This window comes from Oncorhynchus mykiss, chromosome 18 (genome assembly GCF_057628025.1).
Source record: "Oncorhynchus mykiss isolate SJ-2025 chromosome 18, ASM5762802v1, whole genome shotgun sequence".
NCBI classification, from domain to species: Eukaryota; Metazoa; Chordata; class Actinopteri; order Salmoniformes; family Salmonidae; genus Oncorhynchus; species Oncorhynchus mykiss.
Genome location: NC_143039.1, coordinates 46,692,183 through 46,710,240, shown reverse-complemented (window position 1 = coordinate 46,710,240; position 18,058 = coordinate 46,692,183). Strand labels below are relative to the sequence as shown.

The 18,058-nt window shown below is 45.6% G+C and overlaps 1 protein-coding gene across 1 annotated transcript in view; it reads right to left on the bottom strand.

The window, feature by feature from the left end:
• Positions 1-242: 242 nt before the first annotated feature.
• The window catches only part of LOC110496813 (uncharacterized), a 63,206-nt gene continuing 45,390 nt past the window's right edge, over positions 243-18,058 (bottom strand). Inside the window, exons 9-14 of the mRNA XM_036952719.2 lie at positions 17,615-17,740; positions 17,074-17,303; positions 9,997-10,157; positions 9,294-9,481; positions 6,815-7,047; positions 243-5,870 (exon numbers count right to left, since the gene is read on the bottom strand). Coding sequence (XP_036808614.2) covers positions 2,853-5,870; positions 6,815-7,047; positions 9,294-9,481; positions 9,997-10,157; positions 17,074-17,303; positions 17,615-17,740 — 3,956 coding nt within the window. The 3' untranslated portion in view covers positions 243-2,852. The remainder of the gene's footprint in view (positions 5,871-6,814; positions 7,048-9,293; positions 9,482-9,996; positions 10,158-17,073; positions 17,304-17,614; positions 17,741-18,058) is intronic.

The following is an 18,058-nucleotide window of genomic DNA, read 5'->3' as shown; positions in this document are numbered from 1 at the left end:
GTGGACCCTAACCACAGCTGTGTGTGTGAATGAGAACACCTCATTCTATTAGTCTCTCCACCACAGTGTCACTCGCTGTGATAAAACCGTTGCACTTTTCTCAGGACGGACTGTCTCCTGCACAACACGTCCCCATTGATATATGTGAAAAGATGTATCCCTCGCTCCACGTTTTCCCAATCATCCCTCTCGCACCCGCTTCTCTGAGGCCGACACAAAGAAAAAAATGGAAATGGACGGAAGAGGTTTTAATACGAAAATTATTTTTTATTCTGTTCTGCTTGCAGTACAGCACAGTATTGTCTTTCCAGTGGCGCGGCAGCCCAACGTAGCCACTGCGTTCTGCCCTAGTATGGCACATTGATTCTCACACAGTGACGCAGTGCAGGTCCGCCTGGACACAGTGTGGCGTAAAGACCGCGCAGGGTTAGCGGACGGAGACAGCGCTGGACGGGGCGCTACAGTGGGGATTGTTATGGAGGAACACAGTGTGTTTTTTGTTTGTTTAGTTCAGCACGACAGACACAGGTTTGCAGAGAGGGAACACACGACACCGTCCTGGTATGGCTCACCATGGATAGTATACTGCTGCATGACGCAACAAAAAGCCTGTTGCTGCCCGCTAGACCACATTGCGTTTTGGTGTTTAAAGAAGTTGAAATCCAGGCTCAGTTATCTCATTGGTGTTACTGAGCAGACTATGCCCTGGTAAAAAAAAATACCTAATATATTAGAACGGTTATTAATAATGTGTTACAGCCAAGGCCCAAACGTACACTACTACAGTGACACGGTCGTCAGACACACACCTCCATCACATGGCGAATATCATTGTTAACTAATCGTGGTGGATGGTCGGTAAGAACACAGTCAGGTACTGGTCTCTGATTTCACTGGGTTTTGAGACAAGGTAAGACAGACAAAAAGCCAGCTTCCTAGATAATACTGTAAATGTAGTAGACAAACTTAACAGATAAGATCTTATCTTTGAGATATATTATTATATATAGATATGCTATTATTCAGATGAAATAAATATTCACAGATACATCATAAAAAATAGGACGGTTTACAGTTGCAGACACTCACCAACACAACAAATAGACGAGGAGAAGGGACAGAGATTTCGGTTCAATTGTGGCACAAATACCTTAGCAGGTAACATTTCGCCCACGAAATGTTAGCCTCGTCATTGGATTCTTGCAAGCTGTTGATTGTAACAAGCAAAGCACTGCTTCCATTGTGTTCCTGTCGCTCTCGGGTCAACTAGGTTTTAAGAATAAAAACCTATACTTTTAGCAACAAAAAGCGCTCCCAATTTGCGGATGAAAAAAAAGGGAGATATTTCCTTCACATGGAATATTCATATCTTATCTAATGACACTGGAATGATAAACAATATCCCCATATCAAGATGCTAAACAACAATTACTCTAATGCTACCCAACTACACAAATATATATATATATATATGCGATATATATCTAGATATTCAAAGAAATGCAGACAAACTTTACACAACAATTTTGTGTTAACTAAGGTTACTCTTTTTTCTTCTTCAGCTGAAGTATGTCTCAGATGCAGTCACTGGCAGATGAATGAGCTAAACAGACTATATGGAGAAGATGAAACTACCCTTGTGGGTTACTGACAACACACACACAAAAAACTGGCTGATTGGAAAGTACATCTGACTGTGCAGGTATCAGCTTTACCGTCAAATTGCTACGAGCAAGCTAGCTCGTGATTACGGATTTTCAAGCGCAGCTCTGGTAGCATCATTTAGGCACCTATCATGTTGACATCATTACTGGGACACAGAATGAATCCTGGCCACCTGTGAGGCCACATGTCCAACAATTCCATCTAGTCCCCCCGCCCCCCCAAAAAAATGCTACAATCTTATAGTGTCTTCATAGTTGCAGCAGACTAGGTCAGACTAGGGGGGGGGGGGGAGGCTGCCAATGACGTTAGGTAGTTGAAAACATTTTGCTTGTACCCAGTATAGTACAGCACAGTGCTAACATGTTGTCAAAATGAAAACATTTGTCTCAGTTTATAATAACACTATAGTAAAATAACCTTTTAACATATAAAATGCATGAACTGTTGGTCTGCAGGTAATGTATTGCTCAAGAGGGTCATGAATGGGGGAGTACCTGTGGCATCAATGAAACAGCATTGTATGTGAGCTCCACTGAAGTTTGGCACAGTATAAGATCAGTCACAGTCGACTTACCCTGTTGTCAAGAATACAAACACGCTAAAACACAGACACAGAACATCAAATGTGAGTTTGAGAGGGTGAATGGAGAAAACCGAGAGAGCTAGCTACTATTCTATTCTCCCTAAACGTGAAACATAGAACGTACACAACTATGACCCTCAGATCTCACAGGCATGTGAGGTGTACACCGCTTGGTAAAGGAACGTTGGAGGTTCATGTTTCAGGGATGTGAGTCAAATGTTCCTGCATTGGAGCCCTCAGTAGGGAGGCCTATGAACGAGTACCTGAGCCCTCGTGAACAAATATAACTGAACAATGACAACCACTTCACTTCAAGACCCAAAGACGCGGCCGTGTCAGGAGGACGGCCCCATTTCGGAGATCCCACATCTGACACCAGTTTCAGTTCACCAACAATACATGTAGGTCTCACAGATACTCTGACCAGAATGAAGAGAGCCCCAGTAAACATGACATTACTGTGCACTCCCTTTGACTGGACAATGGGGGTTGTGCAAGAGTTACAGGGGGCTGAGATACAAAACTGCAGTGGCCAAACAGTCATGACCCAAGGTTGTCTGAATAGGTCGGTGTTTCCGACCCAGGTAGGTGTCTATGATTCGCCTCACACCTCGCTCTCAACACTGGAGAAGTGTGCAGACCCCCTCCGTGAGCAGAGGCTCTTGGCCTTGAGGGGCAGGTGAGGTGACTGTAACCTTTGGGGCGGAGGCACTGAGCGCAGTCTCTGGTACAGAAGTTTGGCACTAGCAGAAGCCATAAAAGACGGCTGGGGGGCGCCTGGGGTGGAGGATACTACAGAGGGAGACGAGACCGAAGAGGAGGAGTTCGGAGGAGGGATGTGGATGGGATGGGATGAGGAGGGAGGGGCAGGAAGGGCTGGGAGTGTTGGTGGAGGGAGGGAGGGGATGAGGACCTGCGATGTAGAAGGCTGCCGAATGCGGTCTGTCCGCTGGATGCTGAGGTTGGACTGGCTTCCCAATTTGGGTTGATTCTGGGTCCGGTCGGGTTTGAAGGAATGCCGTTTGGAATTGGCGCTGGTCACAAAGCTTTGACAGTGTAGAAATAGTTCCTCCTGGCTAGGAGAGCTCACCTTGGCCAATTTAGAGTGAGCGTGTTGATGTTCGAGGGCAGATTGGCAGTTGCAAGCCACATCACCTCGCCCTTTGTCCTTGTCCTTCCGTCTCTCTTTCTTCTCCTCCTTCACGGGAAGCTTGTCCACGGACCAGTATCTTCGAGGAGCTGGTGGTGTCAATGGAGGTGGAGGCCACTGTGTACCACCTATCCTCCCTGATCCCCAGCCACCTTCCCCTACTCCCTCTGCTCCGCCCCATCCCTCCCCACGGCCCAATAATGAGCCATCCCTACTGTTTATGCTGCCAGCTTTTTCTCTGGCGGGATAAGTGCCGAAAAACCAACCTCCCCCTCCTATTCCCCCAACCGCTCTACCCTCATGACCCTCCCAGTACCTTTCGAACTTTCCAAATTCTCCCGAGGAGCCGTCGTCGTCTGAGTAGATGCCCACCATCTTATCACTTTCCCTTTCGGACTCTGATGCGGTCCTTCGTCTTCTTTCATGTCTCTTCTCTTGCTCCACTTTTCTCCTTTCCTCCTCGGAATCTTCATCCTCATCTTCGGAGTCCCACTCGTGAAACGACAGACCTTCTTTGGAGTGAACCTCCACTCTTTCGTTCCTGCCCAACAGGGGGCGCGTCTCCCCTTCTTTCCCTAGGGCCGCTCTATCTGAACCCTTACTCCTGCGCCTGGACGAGAGAGGGATCAGTGGCAGAAATGCAGACGAAGGAATCTCTGACGATGGGTTTCCCGCTCCCCAGAACTTGACAGCGGTTGAGGGTTTTCTGGGGCTCTGGTACTGCTTGCTGGAACTGGAAGGCCTACCTGCATGCCTGTGGCGAGAGTAAGGACTTCTGTGCCTTTCCTTGCCTCTAGTGTCCTCTCCATCTCTTGCCTTGTCATCGCTGTCTCTCCTCTCTTCCTCCCTTGGAATATCCCATCCGTAACTTCTGATAGAACCTTCACTCTTTTTCCTCATAGAGTCACGCCTCAGAGCCGGGTAGGAGGAGTAGGCCTCTTGCATTATCGCTTTGAGCTGCCCTCTCTGCTCACCACCTCCCTCCTCGTGCTCTGACCGCTTGCCCCGGTCTCTTCTCTTCGCCTTGTCCTCTCTCTTCTTCTTCTTCTCCTTCACTTTACGCCGCTTGCGCTCCCGCTCCCTCTCCTTCTCCTCTCTCTTTTTTTTCTTCCGGCCTTTCTTCCTCCTCTTTCTCTCCCTTTCTCGCTCTTTGTGATGCCGTTTCTCCTCCTTCCCCTCGGCCCTGGTTCCTGTTCCTCTGCGTCTTTCTCTCTCGCCCCAGGAGGCCCACCACTCCTGCAGCTGGGCTAGCTGGCTCCCAGCCCTCTCTCTCTCATACTGCAGACGAGGCTTGCGGGGTGGTACAGGCGGAGGGGGCGGACTGCAAGGCAGTGAGCGAGAGGACATGCGTCGGGATTTGCCCTTTCTCCGTCCTAGCAGGAGGCTAGACTCCTCTGTCAGCTCATCAGAGTCATAGACGTCCTCAACATCCCTACTGCCAGCCCTGTACTTAAAACTCTGTGACGATGTGTATGTGATGGTGGAGGATGAGGGTGAGTTGGAGCGTGAGGGGGAGACGGAAGATGAAGACGAGGATGAACTGGATGAGGTGGAGGAGCAGGAGCTGGAGGTGTAGAGGGCGGAGTGAGAGGGAGTGGTAGGGGTAGTGAGGGCAGGGGACGCGACAGGGACAGGCAATGGGAGTGGGGGAGGGCGACGGCCTCGCCTGCCACCTCCATCCCTTACTCCGTACCGCCCTCCCCCTCTTCTCCCCAAGGGGAGGATGTTCTCATACAGAGGCCCCCCGGAGCCCTTTCTTTTCGGGAGGCTGCCTCTTCTCCAAAATGGCGGTGGATGTGGGGATGAGGGGAGCGGTAGAGGAGGCTTGGACATTAAGTGACCAGGGGGCGGTCCTTTAGAAGGTAGCCGTGGAATTCCTGAGGACTTTGTCCCCCTCTGGTTCATTTTGGGGGTTTGAGAGCCACCTGTTTGTGGGTCAGCATTTGCCCCTAAGCCCTCTGGATCGATCGGGCCATAGTATCGCTTGTATTCATCCAGACTCCCGTCCCCTCCACTGGCTCCCCCAGCCCAATGAGGGGGCAAGCCCTGTTGAAACTGTGCCATGTCTGGGATCCCACCGCTGCCACCAATAGGCTTGTCCGTGCCGGGCTTGGGACGGTTCCAGCGGTCTACCACAGCCAATCTGCGGTCATGGCGAGGCAGAAAAGTGGAGCACGGCATAGGACCCTCCAAAAGGGGACTGTTTGATGGCCCAAGGGCCATTGCAGAGTGCCCAGTAGTTGGAGGAGATCCAGCAGGAAGCATGCTGTATGCTTGCTGCTGCTCATGCTGCTGGTGATGATGCCTCTGCTGCTGCTGCACCATGGCAAGAGTGGTGTTACAGGTTACAGCCGCTGAGATGTGGGACTGGGGTGGAGGCGGCATTGTGGGAACACTCTGATATAGGGGAAGTGTGTTTCGGAGGCCTCCAGAGACGGTTTCATCTTCAAACTTGCAGCAACTGTACATACCCTGTGTAGACATAGAAGGGGAAGCTAGTTAGGATACAGCTAGAAAACTCCACATCCCAGTATCCCTAGACGAGAGCATGGACACTGAAAGTCACGCAAGTCTCGTAAAACTAGGTTACATAAGTTGTGGCAGAAATGTACCAGAAATGTGTCCCCGTAGAGGTCTGCATAGACTTACCTCAGTGTCTGCCATTACGGTGCACTCAAGCTTCAGTTCGACTGATCTTTCTAAATGACCACTCGGGAGCTCCTAGCGCAGTGGTCAAACAGTAAGTCAGAACTGACTCTTTAAAAGAGAATCATTTGTCCTCTCTTTCCTCTCTAGCATAAAACGTGACGTGCAATGAATGATGGCGGATGCCCCTCTATGCAATCTCTCTCTACTTTGTACTCTCGGAGAGGAGGCAACTGACCACAAAATACTAATGAGGGCGGAGGAGGAACTCGTGTTCTAAATGCAGGTCATTTACAGCCTTAAAAGACTGATAGGCTATTGGTTAAGTGTGTTGAATGGGCGGGGCCGTGTAAATCATAACAGCTTTATCACCTTTACTTGAAGAAGATTCATTCAATACCAATATGTCTTATTGAAAATCAAGAGTCATCCCACTGAATCGCAATTAACAGCGGGACAGAAATCCGATGGCCGTGAATCAACACTGCCCGTTGAGCACGTGAATCAACATTCGGTGAAATTGAAAGCGGGAGTAACAGTCGGAGATATCCCGGAACGTTGACGTAGAACGCAGCAGGAGGAGGAAGACACAATGTCATCTGATATCTTGGAGAAAACTAGGTCACTTTTAAAAACGAGGTACGAGGACCTACCTTTTGAACAGTACTGCCTAAACATAGCCTGTGATGTGTTGATGCACCAAGCCCTTTTTCCTTTCACCACCACCAGGGGGCATCGCTTCCATCACTATAACTCAGTCAGTAACTCACCCTGCTGAGAGCCAATAGGAAGTCCATGCCACCGGAACGGCCCAGGCAGTGCCTGATCTTCCAGTACACCAGGTGCTCCCAGGCGAAAACCAGCAGACTGAGCCCCATGGCCACCAGCAGCATGTAGAAGACCCCCGCCATGTTGTCGATGTCCAGCTTGGAGCTCATCACCTCAATCTTGTCGTTGTGACAGATCCCCGAGAGCCACAGGCGCTCGAGCATGTCGATCTCGTCTGACGGTGGGAGAAGAGGAGATGGGAGAGACATTTTTAAAAACAACAAGGAGGGATTATCTGCCGTTGTTATGGGACAGGCATTGTTCTATACCTTAAGGGGGAAGCTGGGAAGGTAACAGTTGAGAGGTCAGGAGGAAGAGGGGTGAAAGTGTGTCTGGCTCAGAGCTGTTGCATGATGGCAAAAAGAAAGCTGAAAATTGAGAAAATAGTGTGTGTGGGGGAAAGGGGAGGTGAGAATGTGAGAGAGTAAGCCTCTGTGTGTGTGTGTGTGTGAGAGAGAGGGGGGGTGGAGGAAAGGGGGAGAGAGAGAAGCCGCATAGCTTTGATGGATGTCGGAAATGGCCTGGATACAGAGTCTCCCGTGTTAAGAGTGACCTCGACAGATGAAAGGCAGTGGACACTAATAGGAGTCCCAACACAAACCATTAGTTCCATATATCAAAAACAATTGTTACACTGGAAAGGGAAAAAATGGAGGAAAACCCAGAGTTTGTGCTCAGCGAAGAGCAGACAACATGTATTGAAATGACAGCCACGTCTTGCGGCTAAAGCACCCTGCATTGTAAGAGTAGCTACTTAAAGTGCGTTTCAAAATCCCTGGTCATCAGAGTTAAAACAGTGAGACATTCAACTATATTAAACTTAGGTCAACTGCCCTGTGTTGGAAATTGTAAAGCCCAAACTACATGGATTAGAAAAACATGAATTAACCATGTTGACTGGAATGTCATAATCCACTCCAATAAAACAAAATAAAAAGGAATCTACCTAATAGAAATATTCTTCCCAGAAAGTGTAGCTAAGAGTCAGGAGCTAAAGTGATCTCTATGATTACATTTTAGTCATTTAGCAGATACTCTTATCCAGAGTGATTTACAGTTATTGCATTCATATTAAAATAGCGAGGTGGGACACCACAGTCATAGTAAGCCCCCCCCCCCCCCCCCCCCCAATGAAGTATCGATCCGCAAAGTCGGTGGAAAAATTCAAGAGCTAGATGACGAAAATCACCATACTTCACCGCCAATTATGTTGCTGTTGTTTTTTTAACAATATATGCTAATTTGCGTGATCATAAACTGTGACAGACTCCTAATCCCACTCATCTCACATTTCAATAAACCCCCCCCGCACCCTTTCACATTCAACCCTTACTCGTGACCAAACTCAGGGCCTCGTAGAGCTGCTTTGAGCTGAGACGGAGCTGCAACATCCTCAGCACAAGCCGAAGGAACAACGCCACCTTCTAATCACAGAACCGGAACAAATGAGAGTCAGTCACAAAAAGGTGTGTAACAAAGTAAGTCCCCGATTGTGAAATTAGCAACGCAACGTATGACACAGTGCTTGAGAACACATATATGGAACCTTTAAGACCTTTTAGGATGTAAGGATTTGTGAAACATTCTGGGGGGTGATTGCACAGAAGACATACAGGTAACTGCCAAAATAATGGAAACACTTGAGTAAATGAGGGACACAAAGAGTCTATTGAAAGCAAATGCTTCCACACAGGTGTGGTTCCTGAGTTAAGCAATTCACATCCCATCATGCTTAGGGCCATGCATAGAAATGCCGGGCAGACCATTATTGTTTGCCAATATTTTGGCCACCATGACTATAGGATGAAAATGCCCCCATCCACAGGGCACAAGTGAAAATCAAAATGAATGGTTTGTTCAGCATGAAAACGATGTAAACCATATGCCATACCCATCTCAGGCCAGATTTCAACCCAATTGAACACTTATGGGAGATTCTGGAGTGTCGCCTGATACAGTGTTTTCCACCACCATCAACAAAACACCAAATTATGGAATTTCTTGTGGAAGAATGGTGTCGTATCCCTCCAATAGAGTTCCAGACACTTGTAGAATCTATACCAAGGTGCATTGAAGCTGTTCTGCCTCGTGGTGCCCCAACACCCTATTAAGACACTTTATGTTGGTGTTTCCTTTAATTTGGCAGATACCTGTAGTATGTAGGTCTACTGTACAATGTACAGTATGCAGGACAAACCGTAAAACCGTGAATGTGAACAGCATTCAACTGAATTAAGCAGAAGGTACTGCAGGAAAGTGGTTCTCCCCCCCCCCCCCCCCACCTCACTTCAATCCACCACTAAAAGCAGAGACAGATTGATGCTGCCAGCCCGCCACCAACAAGCCAGAACATTTATCAACTTCTCCTGCCTGTCCCCAACCCCTCTCCCCCCCCCCCCACACTCCTTTCTCTCTCCTCACCGTCTCCCACCAGCTGCAGGAGGGCCAAGTCCACGGGGCGTTTCCAGCGGGTGTTCTTATGCAGGGCGATGCCGTAGCCCGTGGTGGCAAACACCTTGCCCGAGCCAATGGTCATCACCTTACAGCCCTCGTCTTTCCTCGCCATGTAGTTTAGCACAGCCGCGTCATAGATGAAGGCATCTAGTTTACTGACGGGGAGGGAGGGAGGGAGGGAGGGGAGGGGAGAAAGAGAAGAGGGGATGAGGGTGAGATGATAAGTGAGAATGTGAGGTTCAATAACACGGTACGTCAAGTCCGGGTGAGGACTAAGCTTCTGGTGGCCAAGTCGCACAATTTGTGACAACTACTCTAATAAGTGTGTGTGAGTTTTATCTAATGTAAGCATAATTCATACAGTAGTTTGCACTATAAACCCCGGCAGAGACATAAACACACATACAGTAGGACAGGACTGCATGAGGAGATAACTGTTACTAAGAGGCTGCTATGCTGGGTCATGTTCATTAGGGCACACAACAGAAAATGTATATAAAAATACGTTTTTTGCAACGGAAAACGAAAATGAGCGTTTCTTATTGGACAAGTCTAGGTAGTCCCTCCATGTTTCAGGCTGTTTTCCTCCGTTTGGTGCCTAATGAACATGGTCCTGGTGGAATGCAATGAAATGAACGGGGATGTCGTCTTCGGAAACACACAAACTGACCCAGTCTTGAGGTTGTCGATGGCCTCCTCCACGCCCTTCTGGTTGTTGCGGATCATGAAGTTGTGCATGTTGGCATAGTTGCTGCGGATGTTCTCCTCCGTGCTCCCGTTGGGGACGGTGCCAAATCGGAGCGGGGGGTACTGCTCAGTGGGCTGCTGGAACTGGGGGGATAGAGGGGGAACTAGAGGTTGATGTGGAGATTCAGGGTAAGTGTTGAGTGACAACAGTACATTACAACGTAAATAATGCATGCATCGTGATCTAAGGAAGTCGGACAGTTGGACAATACATCAAGCAACATGTCAAAAATCATAGAACTGCCAAAATGCAAGAACATTCGAAAATATTGGTGCTCAAATCTCCAAAACCAACTCAACAAGTTGAGCATCTATCTTTTGAGATGTTCTTGTGATTTTGGGCTGCATCTCGTGGTGCTGTCCGGTGTCCACCCAACTTCCTTAGATCTCATTTAAAAGACAGTTTCTTCTTCTCCCCCCAAAGAGAACAGAATTCTGCTCTCCTTGCATTTTTATTACAAAGATCTTTAGAAAGGGAGAGAAGTGAGAGGGATGAATATTAGGGATGGATCAATTGTCATGACAGAAGACATGAGATGGATGTTTCATAATACCACACAAATGACTAAAATAAGTGGCTACTCTGACTGACAAACTGAGGACAATCTGGTCTTGAATTCAAACAATCAATGGCCCAGGCCAATGAAGCGACACACAGATTGTACAATGTTAGGAGGAAATATGTATACAGTTAAAGTCGGAAGTTTACCTACACTTAGGTTGGAGTCATTAAAATACATATAGAAGTTTACCTACACTTAGGTTGGAGTCATTAAAATACATATAGAAGTTTACCTACACTTAGGTTGGAGTCATTAAAATACATATAGAAGTTTACCTACACTTAGGTTGGAGTCATTAAAATACATATAGAAGTTTACCTACACTTAGGTTGGAGTCATTAAAATACATATAGAAGTTTACCTACACTTAGGTTGGAGTCATTAAAATACATATAGAAGTTTACCTACACTTAGGTTGGAGTCATTAAAATACATATAGAAGTTTACCTACACTTAGGTTGGAGTCATTAAAACTCATTTTTCAACCACTCCACAAACGTATGGTTAACAAACTATAGTTTTGGCAAGTCGGTTAGGACATCTACTTTGTGCATGACAAAATAAATTTTTCAAACAATTGTTTACAGACAGATTATTTCACGTATGACGTGAAATACGTGAAATACGTTCACTGTCTCACAATTCCAGTGGGTCAGAAGTTTACATGCACTATGACTGTGTCTCTAAACAGCTTGGAAAATTCAGAAAATTATGTCATGGCTTTAGAAGCTTCTGATTGACTAAAATGATGTCAATTAGCCTATTGGAGGTGTACCTGTGGATGTATTTGAAGGCCTACCTTCAAACTCAGTGCCTTTTTCTTTGACATCATGGAAAAATCAAAAGAAATCAGCCAAGACTTCAGGAAAAAAATGTGTAGACCTCCACAAGTCTGTTTCATCCATGGGAGCAATTTCCAAACGCCTGAAGGTATCACGTTCATCTGTACAAACAATAGTGCGCAAGTATAAACACCATGGGATCCCGCAGCCGTCATACCGCTCAGGAAGGAGACGCGTTCTGTCTCCTAGAGATGAACGTACTTTGGTGCCAAAAGTGCAAATCAATCCCAGAACATCAGCAAAGGACCTTGTGAAGATGCTGGAGGAAACGGGTACAAATGTTTCTATATCCACAGTAAAACGAGTCCTACATTGACATAACCGGAAAGGCCACGCAGCAAGGAAGAAGCCACTGCTCCAAAACAGCCATAAAAAAGCCAGACTACCGTTTGCACCTGCACATGGGGACAAAGATCATACTTTTTGGAGAAATGTCTTCTGCTCTGATGAAACAAAAATAGAACTGTTTGACCATCGTTATGTTTGGAGGGAAAAGCTCACAAGCCGAAAAAACACCATCCCAATCGTGAAGCACGGGGGTGGCAGCATCATGTTGTGTGGGTGCTTTGCTGCAGGAGGGACTGGAGCACTTCACAAAATAGATGGCATTTTGGGGAGGGAAAATTATGTGGATATATTGAAGCAACATCTCAAGATATCAGTCAGGAAGTTAAAGCTTGGTTGCAAATGAGTCTTCCAAATGGACAATGACCCCAAGCATACTTCCAAAGTTGTGGCAAAATGGCTTAAGGACAACAAAGTCAAGGTATTGGAGTGGCCATCAAAAAGCCCTGACCTCAACCTATAGAAAATTTGTGGGCTGAACTGAAAAAGTGTGTGCGAGCAAGGAGGCCTACAAACCTGACTAAGTTACACCATCTCTGTCAGGAGGAATGGGCCAAAATTCACTCAACTTATTGTGGGAAGCTAGTGGAAGGCTACCCAAAATGTTTGACCCAAGTTAAACAATTTAAAGGCAATGCTACCAAATACTAATTGACTGTATGTAGACTTCTGACCCACTGGGAATGTGATGAAAGAAATAAAAGCTGAAATAAATCATTCTCTACTAATTCTGAAATTTCACATTTTAAAAATAAAATGGTGATCCTAACTGACCTAAGACAGGGAGTTTTTACTAGAATTAAATGTCAGGAATTGTGAAAAACTGAGTTTAAATGTATTTGGCGAAGGTGTATGTAAACTTCCGACTTCAACTGTACAGTGTATACACTACATGTCCAAAAGTACGTGGATGCTCATCAAACATCTCATTCCAAAATCATGGGCATTAATATAGAGTTGGTCCCCCCGTTTGCTGCTTTAACAGCCTCCACTCTTCTGGAAAGGTTTTCCACTTGATGTTGGAACAATGCTGCAGGGATTTGCTTCCATTCAGCCACAACAGCATTAGTGAGGCTGGACACTGATGTTGGGCCTGATTTAGGCCTGGCTCGCAGTCGGTGTTCCAATTCATCCCAAAGGTGTTCAATGGGGTTGAGGTCAGGGCTCTGCAGGCCATTCAAGTACTTCCACACCGATCTAAAAAAAAAACATTACTGAATGGACCCCGCTTTGTATATGGGGGCATTGTCATGCTGAAACAGGAAGGGGACATCCCCAAACTGTTGCCACAAAGTTGGAAGCACAGAATCGTTTAGAATGTCATTGTACGCTGTAGCGTTAAGATTTCCCTTCACTGGAATTAAGGGGCCTAGCCCAAATCATGAAAAACAGCCCCAGACCATTATTCATCATCCACCAAACTTTACAGTTGGTACTATGCATTTCAGCAGATAGCATTCTGCAGGCATCTGGCAAATCCAGATTCGTCCTGTCAGACTGCCATATGGTGAAGCGTGATTCACCACTCTTGAGAATGTGCTTCCACTGCTCCAGAGTACAGTGGCGGTGAGCTTTACACCAATCCAGCCGACGCTTGGCATTGCTCATGGTGATCTTAGGCTTGACCTGCGGCTGCTCGGTCATTGACACCCATTTCATGAAGCTCCCGACGAACACTTATTGTGCTGAGTTGCTTCCAGAGGCAGAAATTTGACAAACTTGTTGGAAATTTGACGACTTGTTGGAAAGGTGGCATCCTGTGACGGTGCCACGTTGAAAGTCACTGAGCTCTTCAGTAAGGCCATTCTACTGCCAAGGTTTGTCTATGGAGATTGCATGGTTGTGTGCTTGATTTTATACACCTGTCAGCAACAGGTATGGCTGATATAGCTGAATCCACTAATTTGAAGGGATGTCCACATACTTTTGTATATATAGTGTATATACCATTGCCTACAGTAGGCTACATAATAACATTTCCAGTGGGACAATGTCTCACCTAATGATAAAGATTAAGCCATAGGCTACTCACAGTGATGGCCGATGCGCTCATCGTGGCAATAGCCTATCTCATGATGAGCTACTTTGATAAACAGCGCTGCTGTTCGCAAAACAAAATGGGAGTTGTTGAGAAAAATGTGTTTCTATCGGTTTTACAGACAGATCAGACTTTTCAGAAGTAGGGATTTGCTTTCCAAACTGTACATTTTTCCCACAATTGTATTTTGAAATCTTCAAAAAGGCAAAACGACAACCGCAAACAACCATAGAAATATAATCCATAGATAGCAGTTCAAGTCTGGACAGGCATCCATTGCTAGAGTACCCATGAGTTTAACAGTCAATTTGCCAGGGTAAGAAGTTATAAAACCTTTCTATGGATTATATGTCTATGGCCACAACGCAACAAGCTGTATATTTGGCACGCATGCTGGCCAAAGAGCAGCATTCCTGACTGGAGGCATACCGGTAACTGCCAAAATAAAGGAAACACTTGAGTAAACGAGGGATACAAAGTATGTGAATTTTCCTGGCATGGTTTAGGTCCACTTGTAGAATTTATGCCAAGGAAGCTGTTCTGACAGCTCTTGGTGGCCCAACACCATTTTCATTAAGACACTTTATGTTGGTGTTTCCTTTATTTTGGCAGATACCTGCATGTGAGTGTGGTAAAAAATAAATCCACAATCATTTTTTAGAAACTATTGATCCTCTGTGGCAAAATGATGCTCTCTGGTGTGGTGTGATAAAACGATTCAATATTACAAAAAATAACGCAATTTTATATGTGTTTTTTTTTTTTTGCATCTTGGGCTTAGGCCCAAAATATATATACTAATACTGAACAAAAATATAAACGCAAAATACAAAATTTCAACTGAGTTATAGTTCATATAAGGAAATCAGTCAATTGAAATCAATTCATTAGGCCCAAATCTATAGTATTTCACATGAATGGGCAGGGGCACAGCCATGGGTGAGCCTGGAAGGGCATAGACCCACCCACTGGAGAGCCAGGCCCAGCCAATCCAAACAGAAATACTCCTCAGTTTCATCAGCTGTCCGGGTGGCTGGTTTCAGATGATCCCACCGGTGAAGAAATTGGATGTGAAGGTCCTGTGCTGGCGTGGCAAAAAAACCCCGTTGGAGGTGGCTTATGATAGTGAAATGAACATTCAATTCTCTGGCAACACCTCTGGTGATGATTCTTGCAGTCAGCATGCCAATTGCACGCTCCCTCAAAACTTGAGACTTCAGTGGCATTGTGTTGTGTGACAAAACTGCAAATTTGCCGTTTTATTGCCCCAACACAAGGTGCACCTGTGTAATGATCATGCTGTTTAATCAGCTTCTTGATATTACACACCTTTCAGGTGGATGGATTATCTTGGCAAAGGGGAAATGCTCAATAACAGGGATGTAAACAAATTTGTCCACGAAATTTGAGAGAAATAAGCTTTTTGTGCGTATGGAAAATTTCCAGGATCTCTTATTTCAGTTGATGAAACATGGGACAAACACTTTACATGTTGCGTCTATATTTCTGTTCTGTATACATATATACAGTTGAAGTCGGAAGTTTACATGCACCATAGCCAAATACATTTAAACATTTAATCCTAGTAAAAATTCCCTGTCTTAGGAATTAAGAATGTGAAATGTCAGAATAATAGTAAAGAGAATGATTTATTTCAGCTTTTATTTCATTCATGACATTCCCAGTGGGTCAGCAGTTTACATACACTCAATTAGTATTTGGTAGCATTGCCTTTAAATTGTTTAACTTGGGTCAAACGTTTCAAGTAGCCTTCCACAAGCTTCCCACAATAAATTGGGTGAATTTTGGCCCATTCCTCCTGACAGAGCTGGTGTAACTGAGTCAGGTTTGTAGGCCTCCTTGCTCGCACACGCTTTTTCAGTTCTGCCCAAAAATGTTCTATAGGATTGAGGTCAGGGCTTTGTGATGGCCACTCCAATACCTTGACTTTGTTGTCCTTAAGCCATTTTGCCACAACTTTGGAAGTATGCTTGGGGTCATTGTCCATTTGGAAGACCCATTTGTGACCAAGCTTTAACTTCTTGACTGATGTCTTGCTTCAAAGATGTTGCTTCAATATATCCACATAATTTTCCCTCCCCATGATGCCAACTATTTTGTGAAGTTCACTAGTCCCTCATGCAGCAAAGCACCCCCACAACATGATGCTGCCACCCCCGTGCTTCATGGTTGGGATGGTGTTCTCCCCATTTTTCCTCCAAACATAACAACGGTCATTATGGCCAAACAGTTCTATTTTTGTTTCATCAGACCAAAGGACATTTCTCCAAGAAGTACAATCTTTGTCCCCCTGTGCAGTTGCAAACCGTAGTCTGGCTTTTTGATGGCAGTTTTGGAGCAGTGGCTTCTTCCTTGCTGAACAGCCTTTCAGGTTATGTCAAAATAGGACAAATTTTACTGTGGATACAGATACTTTTGTACCTGTTTCCTCCAGCATCTTCACAAGGTCCTTTGCTGTTGTTCTGGGATTGATTTGCACTTTTGGCACCTAGTACATTCATCTCTAGGAGACAGAACGCGTCTCCTTCCTGAGCGGTATGACGGCTGTGTGGTCATATGGTGTTTATACTTGCGTACTACTGTTTGTACAGATGAACATGGTACCTTCAGGCATTTGGAAATTGCTCCCAAGGATGAACCAGACTTGTGGAGGTCTACACATTTTTTGTTCTGAAGTCTTGGCTGATTTCTTTAGATTTTCTCATGGTGTTTCTCATGGTTCTCTTAGTGTATGTAAACTTCTGACCCACTGGAATTGTGATACAGTGAATTATAAGTGAAATAATCTGTCTGTAAACAATTGTTGGAAAGATTTGTGTCATGCACAAAGTAGATGTCCTAACCGACTTGCCAAAACTATAGTTTGTTCACAAGAAATGTGTGGAGTGGTTGAAAAATGAGTTTTAATGATTTCCAACCTAAGTGTATGTAAACTTCAACTGTAAAACATATATAATTGTTTGCTTCCTCTTTTCGCCCCAAGGGGCTGGGCCAAGGGGCTTCAGCCCTGGTAAGCCCCCGCATGAATCCGGCCCTGCCTTCCCCAACGCAATGCTTTTAAATCCATAGACAAGTAATGTGCAAGTGCACACATTGGGAGACGTGTGAAGAATTGAGGCATCACTGTGCTATGGAAAAAGACATTATAGCCATCTTGGCCTTGGATCAGAATGGCCTCCTCGCTCACACACCTTCTTGTCGCTGAGGCCAGACACAGTGTCGATGTACTCCTCCTGGATCATGAAGGCTGCCAGGTTGGCCGTGTAGGAGGCCAGGAAGATGACCGCAAAGAAGGCCCACACCAGCACCATGATCTTACTGGTGGTTCCTCTGGGGTTCTCCACAGGCACTGAGTTATTGAAGACCAGAGCCCACAGCAGCCAGATAGACTTCCCTATGGTGAATTTAGAGCCCCCTGTCTCTGGATAGAGAGAGGTCGGGGGGAAGAGAGAGGGGGGAGTGGGAGAGACAATGAGTGAGAGAGAGAGAGAGAGAGAGAGAGAGAGAGTGAGAGAGAGAGAGAGAGAGAGAGAGCGAGAGAGAGAGAGAGAGAGAGAGAGAGAGTGAAAGAGCGAGAGAGAGAGAGACAGGGAGAGAAATGGACATTGAATGGAATAGAAACATCCCCAGGGTACTACTCACACTGGTATGTAAACTCAATCACGACTACTTCAATAGCTTCAATGGTGATAACCTGAAATAATAATGATCATACTGTAATAAATGACTTACTCTTTGCACTTTGCAGGCTGCGGTTGTAGCCGACGGGACTGAAGAACTCGAAAATAAAGACTGTGACAGCGACCACGGAGAGGCACATGACGAACATCATCACCCACACAGCTGGGCTGTATGGCTCTGAAACATCGCATCAGAAAGACAAGGGTTCTGTTCCAAGGATGTCGCTAGCTTGCTACTTAGAATGAAGCTATTGACGCTTCCCAAATGGTACCCTAAAATGTCCTATATGTGGTTGGGTCCGAAATGATCGACACCCTTGATAAAAGATGAGCAATAATGATTGCATAAAATAAATCATCAGAACCGTGAGCTATATTGTATGCTCCCAAAAATTGGGTAATTCTATTATTTTATACTAATAAAACTGCTTAGAGAAAAATATTTAGTTAGTAAAAACTTTTTTCTCAAAAAGATAGGGGGGAAAATGATTGACAC